Genomic DNA, 15,411 nt, shown 5'->3' with positions numbered 1-15,411 from the left:
TGGACAGGCAAGAACACGACCAAACAATGGGTAGATGTAGAGAATAACATCTTCCGTGTCCCCATACACACAATACCATGGCACAACTCTGGCCAATCCTTCCTTATGCACAAACAACACCCGACCATTACTCCGACACTGAGAATGTGGTCACACATGAGTCATTGGCGGCGGACATATCACCATACCCATCACCGCTATATCCACTGACTCACAATCCGCTCTTCAAGCCTGGTGAATCGGGAGCGGCATACAGAGAATATCATACCACAGCATACCTACCTTCACGAGACCTCCTTGACAATGAGGGAGTTAGGCCCCTGTCGTCCCTACACCCGCAGGGAACTCCCACGACCCTTCAAAAATTTTCTACAATCAACTCATTCACTTTTTGCGGACCAACAAATACCCCCAACAAGGTCACCGAGCACTGACCAAATTCGAACTTACGTGCACCCAATGCACACTCAAAAAGAAACAGGTCAAAACCACATATGCCTACTACAGGACACTAGCCAACCAATCAACCTACTCTACAAAAAAGGACAGCAGGGAGTGAAAAAGAGCCAGAGGGGAAATACACTTTTTAGAGAACGGGGGGTAACCCCAAAAGTAACATAGCGACAAAAAAAGGCAAAAGTGTACCTATGTATATTGAGTGGTTGCTCAAAAATACGTTAATGCGGAGAGAGCTAAGGTGAGCTATACACAGAGTATTCAACTGTGGGACAACGTCTACCTTAGGTACGATGCTCAGCAAAAAAGAAAAGAAAAAGAAAAATAAATAAATTTTATTAATAAATATAAAACCACAACGTGCTAGTGTACAAAACTGTAAACCTAAGTTAGTGTTAACCAAAAAAAACAACATAGGTGTAGTAAGTGAAAGAAATTAAAAAGAGAGAGCAATCTCTTCCAGGAACTCTATCTTATTTATATATAGTAAGGAATATCAGGACTTATTGAGTTTATTCTAGGCCGCTGGGTAGGTGTGTAGAAGACCTCAAAACCTTCTTGCGGTAACACCCGGGAGATACGTATATTGTAGGCCCATATAATAAGGTTGCGTCCTTAATTGTGAATATATAGGTAAAGATAGACCGAGGAAACAGGCACTTTAGCACCGTGCCCGCGGGAAAATAGTGGCGGTCACAGTTGTATACACACTGTTACTGTGTAGCTAAATTAGTAATTTATTAGCGGTCTAGTTGTAAGATACTTGGTGACCGTAGGATTGTCCATATGATATCTGCAGCCTAAAGTCGTTGATAGTCAAATATTACATAAATTGTCGGCTGTTTGTATAATTAACGGACTCCTCACATGGACACTAATAAAGTGCTGTACACAGTGCAGTGGTTGTAATGACTTAGTGCGGAAACCAAGCAAAATCTATGAGCGGTCTAGTGAAAGGAACCGCCACTCCCCGTGCCTTCGAGGGCACCTAACACCCAACCCGCTCGAACAAACAAAGTAGACTGAGTATATAAAAATTAGCTTAGTATGGTTACTAGAGCGGAGTTAGTCAGTCGTCTTATGAGGAGAGAAATTTGCTAGTCCCCGTGCCTTCATGGGCACCTAACAGTAATCCCACTAAGTCGATTAAGATTGTCTTAGTTAATCAAAGTAGATAATTAATTTCAAAAGTCATTATCGCTAGGTGAGAAGGCTGGTCTGCCTGAGTGGCCAAGTTATTCTGCCATCGCCCTGGAGGACTGTGCCTTCGAGGGCACCTAAATGCTAACACCCCTGGAAGAGATGTCTATCCTCAGTGTAGCGAGGATCTGATAAGAACTTCTAACTGATAGTGCGCTGCCTAACGGCTCGAATGGGCACACAAGCCTTCGAATGTAGGAGAAATTCAATATAGTTAGAGAGTAGCGTGGTCGCTGGTTACAGTGCTTAACGCTAAATCATAGGAGAAGCACTGGAGGACACCCTGACGCGCGCGTTTCGCCCGACCTGGCTCGTCAGAGGGGAACCGACCGGTACACTGCGTCTGGTTTAAATATGGAGGAAAGGATTCCTATTGGGTGAGAAGGACCATCGTCTGATAGGTGAATTCTCATTCCGTCATTAGTGACGGAGTGAGTGGGCGGGGCTTATTCGCGGAGTCGCTTAACCCCTTCAGCGCTGGGTTTGATGATAGGAACAAGGGATTCTAATAGTGTTGAATATGCTGAAATTGCCAGTACATGGGGCAGACATCCTGATGGGTGCCTGTATTTAGTTATAACTCGATGTTGATGGGGCTGCAGCGTAATTATATCATATTCTGCTACCCACTAGACTGTACCTCTGGTGAGAGAATGGGCTAAAAAATCTGTTAAATTTCGTATAAGCATGGACCGATCAAGTTGTGTATATATACATATTGGCCCGGTTCTAGTGGAATAGACCTCCAAAGGATGGTGCCCGTGTGTGTCATGTTCTATGCTTAAGGCAAAAGTTTCTTATAGGTTGTTCATTGGTGTATGAAAGGAGTGAAATTGAACTCTTCGTTCAGACCGTCAGGTGTTAGTGTTTTTAAGGCATAGATCCATCTGGACTCTTTCATCAGGAGAATTTTGTTAAAGTTCCCTTTTCTGGAGTTTAAAGTTAGTCTTTCCAGTGCCTGAAATGTAAGGTGTGTTGGGTCACCCTGATGAAAATTGCGGACGTGGTTCGATACTGGAGTGGAGATGTTTGGGTTAGTAATAGAGCAGATATGTTGTAATATCCTGCGTTTCAGTTGTTGATAAGTTTTTCCCACATATTGGATACTGCAGCTGCACGTGATCAAATACACTACTCTCGTCGAGCTACAATTAATAAACTCCTTAGTTTTATATTCTTTTTTTGTTATGGAGCTTGTAACGATTTTAGTGGGTTTAATGTATTTGCATGCCTTGCAGTGTCCGCAGCGGTAGGTTCCAGTAGTCTGCGTAAGCCATGTGGATTGCGATGGTCTGGTTGGTTCAGTATGGCTATGGACCAAAACGTCTCTCAGGTTTTTTGCCCTACGTGCAGTAATCTGAGGATAGCTGCCAATATTTTCACCAAGGTCTATGTCATGTTGGAGTATCGGCCAGTTGTGTGCCATTATACTTCTTACTTGGTCCCAATATAGATCACAGGTGCCTATGCAACGAGTAATTTTTGTTTCCAGCTTTGGTTTATTGGTTCTTATGCTTACGCTTCTGTCTATTGATAATGCTCGTTGAAAGGCGCGTTTTAAGACTCTATTTGGATATCCTTTCTGCTTAAACATAGTTCTCAGTTTACTCGCTTCCAGTAGGAAGCTTGTTTCGGTCGAGCAATTGCGTCTTGCGCGCAGATACTGGCCAAAAGGTATGCCTGACTTCAGCTTTATTGGGTGATAGCTTCTCCAGTGGAGCAGGCTATTGGTTGCTGTGTCTTTTCTAAATAGTTCAGTTTCTACTTTTCCATCTTCCAGGATTTTTATGTTTAGGTCTAGGAATACCAGATGTTCCGAGTCAATCACGTGGGTAAGTTGGAGGCCTATGGTATTATTGTTCAGGTCTCTTACCAGATTGAGAAATTCTTCCACAGAACCTAACCAAAAGACCAGTATGTCATCAATGTATCTATGCCAGCTGTAGATACATGTGTCATACTGGTCTTTGGTGACGGTTGGCAAGATGGTCTCCTCCCACCACCCTAAGTATAGGTTGGCGTAGCTGGGAGCACACGCCGTCCCCATAGCAGTCCCCTTAAGTTGCAGGTAGTGTTGGCCATTGAAGACAAAGAAGTTGTGCATTAAACACTAGCTAACCGCCTACGCCTCAAGCTCCCAGAGCTAATTCACCCAGACCAGGCTGGATTTATACAAGGCCGAGAAGCTAAAAAATAATATCACCAAACTCATTAATCTCATGCATCACTCTGAACACACAAACACCCAGACACTGTTACTCTCCAGAGATGCCGAAAAGGCTTTCAACAGGGTGGACTGGTCCCTGATGCTTGCCACCCTGGAACAGATGGGCTTTGGCCCAAACTGGCTAAGGTGGATGGGAGCTATATACTCCAGACCAACGGCTAGGCTACTCGTGAACAGCCAACTCTCACTCCCAGTACCCATCTCCAATAGCACCCCTCTTTGTTTCGTCCTGGTCCTGGAGCCATTCCTCCAGGGAGTTAGAGAAAATCCTAACATCAAGGGTTTCAAATTTGGAGGGGCAGAACACAAAATATCAGCATTTGCAGATGACATGCTATTCACGGTCTCCGAACCCAGCTCCTCACTCCCTCATATACTGGAGGAGATGTCTCTCTATAGCAAAGTGTTCACCTTTCATGCCACTCTAGGTAAATGTGAACTCCTCCCACTGAAAGTACTAAACTCGACCAAAACACATCTACAATCAAACTTCCCATTCTCCTGGGGAACAGAGCATATAACATATCTGGGGGTAGCACTACCATCCGTTATCTCACGACTATATGAAACCACCCCCCACCCCCCTGCTAATCCAAGCTAGAACCAAAGATCTTACTAAATGGCACACTTCGCAGTTCAGCTGGTTTTGCAGGATAAATATCCTGAAAATTAGTATTCTCCCAAGAATATTATACTTGCTGCAAGTTCTCCCGATCACTCTACCCACAACCTTCTTTGCTGCCATACAAAAACTATTTACGACATTTATTTGGTCCCACAAACGCCCCAGGCTAGCCTATCAGCTGCTCACAAGATCAAAGACGGAGGGGGGTCTGGGGCTGCCAGATGTGGAACGATACCACAGTGCAGTACTATTGGCCAGGATTTATGACTGGACAGGCAAGAACACGACCAAACAATGGGTAGATGTAGAGAATAACATCTTCCGTGTCCCCATACACACAATACCATGGCACAACTCTGGCCAATCCTTCCTTATGCACAAACAACACCCGACCATTACTCCGACACTGAGAATGTGGTCACACATGAGTCATTGGCGGCGGACATATCACCATACCCATCACCGCTATATCCACTGACTCACAATCCGCTCTTCAAGCCTGGTGAATCGGGAGCGGCATACAGAGAATATCATACCACAGCATACCTACCTTCACGAGACCTCCTTGACAATGAGGGAGTTAGGCCCCTGTCGTCCCTACACCCGCAGGGAACTCCCACGACCCTTCAAAAATTTCTCTACGATCAACTCATTCACTTTTTGCGGACCAACAAATACCCCCAACAAGGTCACCGAGCACTGACCAAATTCGAACTTACGTGCACCCAATGCACACTCAAAAAGAAACAGGTCAAAACCACATATGCCTACTACAGGACACTAGCCAACCAATCAACCTACTCTACAAAAAACACTGGGAACAAGAACTGCACTTATCTTTCGCAGATAATGACTGGAAGCAAATATTCCTCCTGACACAAAAATCATCCACCAGCTTAGCGACACAAGAAAGTAACTATAAGAAGATAGCTAGATGGCACTACACCCCATCCAAACTCAAACGGGCATTCCCAGGCACGTCCAATAACTGCTGTAGATGACTAGAGGCCATTGGGGACACGGCTCACATCTGGTGGTCATGCACGGTGAACCAAAAGTTCTGGTCACGGATCTCCAGTCTCATACACCTCATAACGGGAACCACCATACCCTACCCACCTTAAACACTCCTATATCTTATATTGCCTCCCTCCATACCAAGGGACACTAGGACCCTAGACATACATCTGCTCAAAGCAGCAAATCTGCTTATCACCCTCCACTGGAAAAAAAAAAAAAAAAAAAAAAACAGCCCCACCTACCATTAGGGACTGGGTACGGAGAGTAGAAAGCATTAGAACAATGGAGGAAATTAGCTTCTCACTAACCGGCAAATACCGCATATACATGACCTCCTGGGAACCCTAGTGTAACTTCATGAACACCAGTCAAACAGACCGATAGTGACACCCAGCTGGAGATAATATGAGACCTTGAACTACCAGCGAATCTATTTGAATATCAACGCCCTTATTATTTTTGGTCTTCACTTCCCCTCTATGTCGACTACAAGTATTTCTGTTACTGAATGTGAACTTTGTACTAGACATTATGACTAAAGCAGCAATGTTATACACATTTTTGAAGTATCAATTGTTACATTTGCAAGAATTTTAAAATAAACAATTTCTAAAAAAAAAAGGAAAAAGGAAAAAAAGCCGAACAGACACTGCTTGATCCGTTTTAGGTCAGCTTTGGGATTTCTAGGTAGTCTCAGTAAAATCCATTCTGAGTTCTCCTTATAACCGGCAGAAAAAAAAAAAAAAAAATATATATATATATATATATATATATATATATATATATATATATATATATATATATATATATCTGCGAGCGGTTCAACAGAACACTGCTTGCCGAGACTGGGAGCGACTCCTACCGCACTTCTTATGTGCATATTGGGAGGTACCGCAGGAACTGCTTTGGACTATTATATGGGAGAAGATTACGAGGACCTCATCACAGTGCATTGGGATGGGGGAATGTGCTAAAACTCTGTGACCACATGGAACAGTTGGCTAAGTTGGTAAAAGAGAACCTCCAAGCTGACAAGGGGTGACAGAAAGTATGGTATGACCGGGGTACCCGACTGCGTAGTTTCCGTGTTGGACAAAAGATTAAACCGGTCTGACATGATTAATTACAGGCGGCATGGCAGGGTCCCTACAAGGTGGTGGAGCATATCTGCAATACCACCTATGTGGTAGCCAGCTGTGCAGATGAGAGAGTAAACTGCTCCTTCCACGTTAATATGCTTAAAGAGTACAAAAAAAGGAAGGACGATGTAACTGCAGTGTGCGCCCCAGCTTCTGAGGATCTAGACAGCCTCGCATTACCTGACTTGCTAGAGGGAGACTCCCAAGTTGACCTTATCGCTCAAGTCAAACTAGGAGACAAACTGACTGATAAAGAAATAGTTCAGGCCCACAAATTATTGAAAGCTAAACGAAAGACCTTCTCCCAAGACCCTGGGTACATCACCCTGGCTGTACACAACGTGGAAATCCCAGGACAAGCACCTATGAGGAAACCACCCCTACCACATTCTCGAGGCAGTCCGGTAAGAGATACGGAAGGATATACAGTAAATGCTGTGACTAGGAGTGATTGAGGCTTCAGACTTGGCTTGTAGTCCTAGTACCGAAGCGGGACGGAACAACACTCTTCTGCGTGGACTACAGGCGACTGAACGATCGGACTCTTACCAACTCTTATCCCATGCCCTGGAGGAACTATTTCATCATATAGCATGGGGACAGTATCTCGCCACAACAGACCTATGCAAGGGCTACTAGCAGATTCACCTGGCCGAGGAGGCTATCCCCAAGTCGGCATTCGTCACCCCGCTTGGCCTATTCCAATATCAGGTCATGCCGTTCTAGATGAAGAATGTCCCAGCCACCTTTCAACGTATGGTGGATAGGTTCCTCAATGGCTTCCAGGAATTTGCACGTGCGTACCTGGACAGCATAGCTATCAATTGTGACTCATAGGAGGAAGATTTCCCATGTAGGGAAGGTTATCGGCCGAATTAGAGCAGCTGGCTTAACTCTGAAGCCAGACAAGTGTCACATTGGTATGGCTGAAGTGCGGTATCTGGGACACAGAGTAGCTGGGAGACTTCTGCCCCTACCCGAGTGGCCACCACACACTGGATAACACAGTTCTACTTCACCCTTTACTAAGTCTTGGCTCGTGTTTTTTTTTAAATTCTTTATTTTATTTGTGCATGAAAAATCACATAAAGCACACAATGCCACAACAGCTAGAGCATGCAGAGCGTCATACATAGATTTACATTGGTTAGGCATTAAAACATAGCACAGTTTTATGGATTATTATCGCATGACAAAGAGTTATATCTAATAATATTATCAATAACAGCGTTAAACTAGGTTATCCAGGTTAGATTGTTATCAGCTATATATCAGAGAATTTACAACATTGAAAACAGGTTAGACTACAATGTTAAACCGGTGAGCTATAAAACCACCTGGTAAGCACGTTAATAGAGGTGAGATATCCCCAGCAGTACCTTTCTACATTAGTAAGCATGTTGGTAGCCTGGCTGTAATCAGGCTAAGTTAAGTAATGACATGCAATTAGCCGGCATAGATGTATCTGTGCCATGGAGTAATAAAACGAAAAAAAAAAAACAAATAGATAATGCTGCTTCTATCTATAACAAGCTCGTGTTGGGATAAAGTCACCCTCACAGGCCAGCAGTATGCATAAGGGCTAGTACTCGTGTTCGCCAAGAGGGACAGTTAATGTCCAGGGTGTAGTAGCAGTTTGTGAGTACGTCTCTCAACAGTCATGCTGTCCCAGGGCCGGTCCGACCCTCAGCCTGTTCCCCGTCTGGGAGAGTGCAGCAGGTCTGTGCCAAGGTGCTGGTCATATCGGGTGTTGGGCAGTGCATGATGGGTGACTACCTTCGGGTGGGCCCACTGCGTCTCCGATTTCTCCGATGTAGGAGCCGCTTTAGAGGCTGTTGGCGGTCCCCGCTGTTTGGTAGGCATGTAAGGGGTACGGAGATGAGTGCACCCGCTTGTCAGCTCTGTGTCGGGACGCTTTGTGCGGCTTCCTCCTCCGCTTCCCCGCTTGTGTAGCGCCAGCTTTCCGCCCTGGCTGTGGTGGTTTGTCCCCGTTCTGTGGAGGGCTTGTTGCAGCCGTGGGTCTTGTTTGGCTCTGTTTAGCTTGTTCCCAGTATTGCTCCCAAAAGCGTTCAAATGCCAGGGCAATGGGATCCCTGGAGTCTGGGACACACTTGGTCACGTGTTGGCGGCCATCTTTGCCCACTCCAAGCCGCACTCTTGCTGGGCTCATGTTTGGGTGAGACAGCTATACTCTGTGCAAGAGAGCTTAATCACTAGGACCCTGTTACAGGTTAGGAAAGTTTGGATAGACCCCAGCCAAGCTGCAGCGGGTAGGGGCTATAGCACTACTGGTGTCCCAGTGATAGCTAGGAAGCAAGCTTGGCAGAGGTGCCCAGTCAGGGTACCATGCAGTCCATCAAAGTGTGTCCAGGATTGTGTGTCCATGAATGGAGACCCCATGCTGGGGGTCTGTGTATAAATTCTGTGTGCCTTGCCTGAATAAACCAGATCTACTCCCAGCACTGGCGTACATACCGCGGTCGCAGGGGTTGCAGCTGCGACTGGGCCCGGCCCACCAGGGGGCCCGGCCACCTAGCGACTCGGTATGTACGCCAGTGTGGGCAGACTCTTCTACTGGGGGGACAAGGAGCTGGCCACATCAGGGCCCCCGAGGCCGGCCCTGGTGTTACCGGGCGCGCGCGCGAGGGAGCACTCTCCCCTGAGCGCTCTCTGATCAGCTCCCTTGCGCGCCCCGCACTTATGCTGCAGCCGGAATATGAAGTTATATTCTGGCTCCGGCATCAGTAAAAATGTGCGAGGGAGCTGGGCAGAGAGCGCTCAGGGGACAGTGCTCCCTCACGAGCCAGCAGGACCGGCCGCCGGGCAGCCCCTGGACTGGACTGGAAAGGGAGGCTGCGGGATTAAATCTGAAAAAAAAAACACACAAAAAACGTGTGTATGTGTGTTAGTGCTACAGTGTGTGTGTGTGTCTGTGTGTGTTAGTGCACATTTTTGTGCCAGTGTGTGTGTTACTGTGTCTGCTAGTGAGTGTCAGTGAGTGTGTTAGTTTTTGTTTGCGTGTGTTACTGTGTGTTAGTTGTGTGTGTCTGTTATTGAGTGTGTGTCTGTTAGTGAGTGTCAGTGTGTGTGTCTGTGTGTGAGTGAGTGTGTGTGTGTGTCTGTTACTGAGTGTGCTAGTTTGTGTGTGTCTGTTAGTGAGTCTGTTAGTGAGTCTAGTGAGTCATAGGTTAGTGAGTCTAGTGAGTCTTAGGTGTCTTAGTGAGTGTGTGTTTGTCAGTGAGAGTGTGTGTTTTATAAGTGAGTGTGTATGTGTCTCTGTCTGTCACTGAGTGTGTCTTTGGCAGTAAATTTGTGTGTCTGTTAGCTAGTGTGTATGCGTCTGTTCGTGAGAGTGTGTGTGTGTTTTAAACCCCTTAAGCACTTACCTTTCTCCAGCGCCGGACTCCCTTGGCGCTGGGGATCCCTCCGCCCCGACCTGCCTCTCAGCTCCCAATGCGCATGCGTGGCAAGAGCCGCGCGCGCATTCAAACCGCCCATAGAAAAGCATTACTCAATGCTTTCCTATGGACGTCGAGCGTCTTCTCACTGTGATTTTCACAGGGAGAATCGCGGAAGCGCCTCTAGCCGCTGTCAGTGACACAGCCACTAGAGGCTGGATTAACCATCAGTGAAACATAGCAGTTTCTCTGAAACTGCTATGTATTCAGCTGCAGGGTTAAACTAGAGGGCCCTGGAACCCAGACCACTTCATTGAGCTGAAGTGATCTGGGTGTCTAAAGTGGTCCTTTAAGTGTATGTGTATCTGCATACACTTGCGTACATACCGCGGTCACAGGGGTCGCAGCCCTGCAACCCGGAGCCTGCCGCCATCTGTTGCGACCCCGGCCCGCGCAGAGTAAGTGCGGGGGGAAGGGCACGGATCAATTTTAGCACCGGGGCCCCATGGGTCGTGTGTACGCCACTGACTCCCAGCATTACGTTTAGACAAATGTATTTGTGGAAAGCTGTACTAGCTAATACAACGGGAAAGGGAATCCATGAAGGTGATACCCTGGTGGTCCGCCACACAGATCAACATGTTAGCTCCTAATTTGGTGCTAAAATCAGGACAATTTTTGCTGTCATGTTTTTATCATGATTCGAAATAGCATTGAAATGTTTTTGATGTTTTGGAAAAAAGTCCCTAGAGTGCGGAACTCATTGCTGTTGTTTACTGTGCCAGACCTACACCAGGCTTCATAAAGGATTTCCTGGAGAACACAGTGTGTGTGTTTTAATATAACTGGTCTTAGTTGTTGTTAGAGGGTAAACATAGATATATAACATACAATTATGTAATTATGTAATTTAAAAATTGCCACGACTAAGAGCTCTTCTGCTATGATCTTACTACATCCTACCTGAGCTACCTGTCTGAACAAACGAGGATCAAAATCCCTTTTCTCTGTTTCTTTACGACACGAGCTTCAACCCACCTTGATAACACGGGCCCCTTCCCTTTCTTGCATAAGAGTGAGAAAGAAAACCTTGGAATATATTCTTTTAATAGTTATCACAGTAATGTTTGTGGCGAACATCAGGCTCATCCCAAAGGAGATGTGTCAGCTTTCACCGGCTCTGCTAGATCGTGACAACCCTCGGGACCCATGGAGCTGCTAATGAATTCTTGGTTAGATAGTTTAGTACATTCCACGATAGATGGCATCGACCTCCGTCCTCTTATTTTACCTAAATGTATTCGTTTTATCCATTCGGAAACACAGCGTGAGAGCAGAGTGTGAAAAGATGGAGTAGGGACAGTGGAGGGTGTGTCATAAGACTGTATCCAATCAGAGCGTGGTTAGATCAGCCAATAAGATGCTAGCTGGAGATGTATAATTTGGAGGCTGCTGCGGGCGCGTATTATTGCTTGATCTTCATAGAGAATAGTGACCATGTCTGAAGCCGCCCCAGCTCCCGCCGCCGCACCTGCGGTAGAAAGCGCCTCCAAGAAGAAGCAGCCCAAGAAAGCAGCCGGTGTCAAGAAAGCCGCTAAGCCCTCCGGTCCTAGCGTGTCCGAGCTCATTGTCAAAGCTGTGTCCGCTTCTAAAGAGCGCAGCGGGGTGTCCCTGGCAGCTCTGAAGAAGGCTTTGGCTGCTTCTGGTTATGATGTGGAAAAGAATAACAGCCGCCTCAAGCTGGCTCTCAAGGGCTTGGTGACTAAAAGCACTCTCGTCCAGGTCAAAGGAAGCGGAGCTTCCGGCTCCTTCAAGCTCAACAAAAAGCAGGCGGAGAGCAAGGACAAGGCTACCAAGAAAAAGGCACCGGCTAAAGTCAAGAAGCCTGCCCCGAAGAAAGCCACCAAGTCTCCAGCCAAACCTAAGAAGGTAGCTGCAAAGAGCCCGAAAAAGGCCAAAAAGCCGGCCGCCTCCGCTAAAAAGGCCACCAAAAGTCCGAAGAAAGTCAAAGCCGCCAAGCCCAAGAAGGTAGTGAAAAGCCCGGCTAAGAAGACCGTGAAGAGCCCTGCCAAAAAGGCAGCCAAACCCAAAGCCGCAAAGAGTCCTGCAAAGGCTAAAAAGGCAGCTCCCAAAAAGAAATAAGCCTTGCTCGCATTTAATTTTATTTTCCAAACCCCAAAGGCTCTTGTAAGAGCCACCACATTCTCATTTCAGAGCTATATATCAGTGATGGCAACGTGTTTGTTTTGGTGTCATGTCACACATATCGTTCCCCCTCCATCCCTCATTCTAAAGTCAGGAATAACCTAATGAATCCTGTAATCCCAGCATCTAGTGCTCGAAAAGATTACACAGGAATGTATCTTGTCGGTGTGGCTAAGTCCCCGTATACCAGTGCTACACTTGAGCGTTGATTTTTTTTATTTTTTTTGGCTTAGAAATTCCCTCCGTTCTAAGATACTGAGGGTGTTTCTTCATTAAATTGCGAAAGGCCAGTTTTAGTGAGAAACGCATATAATATATAGAATATCACACAGTGTCCTTCCAGACTAGATTTAATGTTATTGCCTTTTTCAGTAAGATAATAAAGCAGAACATATTTTAGGGATTGCGATTTTGTACATGGTGATAATAAAAGGGACTGTCCTCGTCCTCTCTCCACGTGTGAAACGGGCGCTTATTTCGATATTCAAAGAGTGATAAAGCCCAAGAAATGATACCTTGTGCAGTAGCTAAGCCGACTATCAAAGAAACACTAAAGACATGATAAAATGATTATACTTCAAAAGACTTCACGATTGTGAAATCTTTTGAAGCATAAACAGCTTTGGTTTTAAAAGCCAGAACCATTTCGAGCACGGAAGGAGAGGGTTAAGCATATTATTGAGAGGAAAAAAAAAAGTGAAGGGGCGTGTTTAAAACGCCCGCCTCCTTTGCTGCAGGTCCCCATACGGTCCGTCCGAGGAGTATATAAGGAAGAGCTTTGCACAGCATCTCATATCGTTCGTGCAGAAAGAAGAGCAGAACCATGTCTGGCAGAGGCAAAGGAGGAAAGGGTCTCGGAAAAGGTGGCGCTAAGCGTCACAGGAAGGTTCTTCGTGACAACATCCAGGGCATTACCAAGCCTGCAATTCGTCGCCTTGCTCGCAGGGGAGGCGTGAAGCGTATTTCCGGCCTCATCTATGAGGAGACTCGCGGGGTGCTGAAGGTATTCCTGGAGAACGTCATCCGGGACGCCGTCACTTACACCGAGCATGCCAAGAGGAAGACTGTCACCGCCATGGACGTAGTTTATGCTCTTAAGCGCCAGGGCCGCACTCTCTATGGCTTCGGAGGTTAAAACTCGGGCTTGACTTTACCGCACACCCCATTAACCCAAAGGCCCTTTTCAGGGCCACCCACTTTTTCACTAAAAGACTGAACCTAATCACTTTAACCCCTTCCACACCTGATAAATTGCCTGCTATCTACATAGATACACCGAGAAGGAGATAGTAGTAGAGGCTGCTCCCAAACATCTAGACGGGAAAGGTTGCTAAACACTGTATCTGTAGACCGCATGTTTGAACCATCGGAGGATTTGGAGCCGCCTTCTGTTAATGGTAGGGGATGTAAAAAAATGAGCAAGTACGTACACACACACTGTCAAGAAAGCTCTGGTTTTGGTGTATTGTTACTGTTGCCTACATTTAATACATGCTTGCAGCCACTTAAATAGAAACATTGTTACTAGCTTTGCATATGCACTCCTGTGTTAACTATGTATTCTCCTCTAAGCGAAAAAGTAGTCTTTTTCCTGCTGCCTCTCCACACGATGGATTCTAAATAGTGAAGTTATTGTAAAATCGCCAGTGAAATAGACCAGCAGAGATGATGGCTACATCGTTGCCTGACGTGAAAATGGGATATGTGGGGACATTTGAGCATTGTAGTGTGTGGGCTCCGTAGCTAGCCCGCTCAAAGTCACAGGCTAAAAGACACGTTTTTATGAATGTGTTGGAGCTCGTTCGAGTGCAGATTTGGTGGCTCTTAAAAGAGCCTTTGTGTTAGCAGGTTTCAACTTAAGCACGTTCGCCTCGGATCCTACGAGCCAGCTGGATGTCTTTGGGCATGATTGTGACCCTCTTAGCGTGGATGGCGCACAAGTTGGTATCCTCAAAAAGACCAACCAGGTAAGCCTCGCTAGCCTCTTGCAGAGCCATGACAGCAGAGCTCTGGAAGCGCAGATCAGTCTTGAAATCCTGAGCGATCTCACGGACAAGGCGCTGGAAGGGCAGCTTGCGGATGAGCAGCTCGGTGGACTTCTGATAACGGCGGATCTCCCTGAGAGCCACAGTTCCTGGACGGTAACGGTGAGGCTTTTTCACTCCCCCGGTAGCTGGGGCGCTCTTTCTAGCAGCTTTGGTGGCTAGCTGCTTGCGGGGAGCCTTGCCTCCGGTCGACTTACGGGCTGTCTGCTTAGTTCTGGCCATTGTAGCAAAACGAAAGGGAATGAACGCTGCTCGCTGTAGCCTGGGCTTTATAGCCGATACGGCGTTTTCATTGGTTCATCAAGTGGGTGGTATGTTCTGATTGGCTGAAAACAAATAGTAAACCATTTCAAAATACCCGCTCAAATCAACTGCTTCTCATCCCCTCCCCCACATTCAAAATGCCCGCTCAAATCAACTGCTTCATCCCCTCCCCCCTCCTCCATCTATTGAGCACACGCGCCCAAAGAAGGGATCTAAGCCTTTAGTGACCCTTCCTGTCCTGACAGCATTTATTATAGACGCTACTAGTTGAAAGGAATGGCAGTGGGCAGTAATGGACGTATTCCTCCCAACATACTTATTAATAGCTGTATAGGCTTTATCGAGGGGGAGGGGTGCATGGGACATTGACCTCTTACACATGCAGAAAGGCCGCTTCTTTCGATGGGATAGAAGCCACGTCTGATAAAGGACTTTCACTCACAGGACGCTCAGTAGCCATACAAATGAGCTCCAGGAGACAGAGCAGCAGGAAATGTTACAAAGCATCCACTTATTGAAACAATGTTTTCAGCCGAGAGGCCAGGCTATTAAGGCTGCGTTAACTCATCCAGCAGCACAGACAACAGAGCTGTAGCGCCGCTAGGATTTGAACGCTCATAGTAGGTTTCACCCGGCATGTCCTCCAGACAGCGGGAGAGGGGGGAATCCTGAGAGTGAGCGACATGTAGAGATGCCCCGCTTAACAAAAGAGGACCTGTACACTATATACACTTGCCCCAATTGGTATTAATTTGCTGCTGCGTTTATCATAGACATGCATGGCAGCCATTGATTTTAACTAGTTCTATAGCTGGAATGTTGGACAGGATAT

General features: G+C 46.5%; 3 protein-coding genes across 3 annotated transcripts; 2 read left to right on the top strand and 1 right to left on the bottom strand.

Moving 5' to 3' along the window:
• The first annotated feature begins 11,562 nt into the window (after nt 1–11,562).
• On the top strand, nt 11,563–12,207 carry LOC134576819 (histone H1B-like). Its single transcript, XM_063435515.1, has one exon. It carries the CDS (start codon nt 11,563–11,565, stop codon nt 12,205–12,207), a length of 645 nt encoding a protein of 214 aa, XP_063291585.1.
• An 886-nt stretch (nt 12,208–13,093) lies between these two features.
• LOC134576818 (histone H4) lies at nt 13,094–13,405 on the top strand. Its single transcript, XM_063435514.1, has one exon. It carries the CDS (start codon nt 13,094–13,096, stop codon nt 13,403–13,405), a length of 312 nt encoding a protein of 103 aa, XP_063291584.1.
• Nucleotides 13,406–14,126: 721 nt separating this feature from the next.
• LOC134576817 (histone H3) lies at nt 14,127–14,537 on the bottom strand. The gene has a single exon (XM_063435513.1). It carries the CDS (start codon nt 14,535–14,537, stop codon nt 14,127–14,129), a length of 411 nt encoding a protein of 136 aa, XP_063291583.1.
• Between the last annotated feature and the right edge of the window lie 874 nt (nt 14,538–15,411).

This window comes from Pelobates fuscus, chromosome 11 (assembly GCF_036172605.1).
Source record: "Pelobates fuscus isolate aPelFus1 chromosome 11, aPelFus1.pri, whole genome shotgun sequence".
NCBI classification, from domain to species: Eukaryota; Metazoa; Chordata; class Amphibia; order Anura; family Pelobatidae; genus Pelobates; species Pelobates fuscus.
This window is presented reverse-complemented; position numbering and strand designations above follow the sequence as displayed.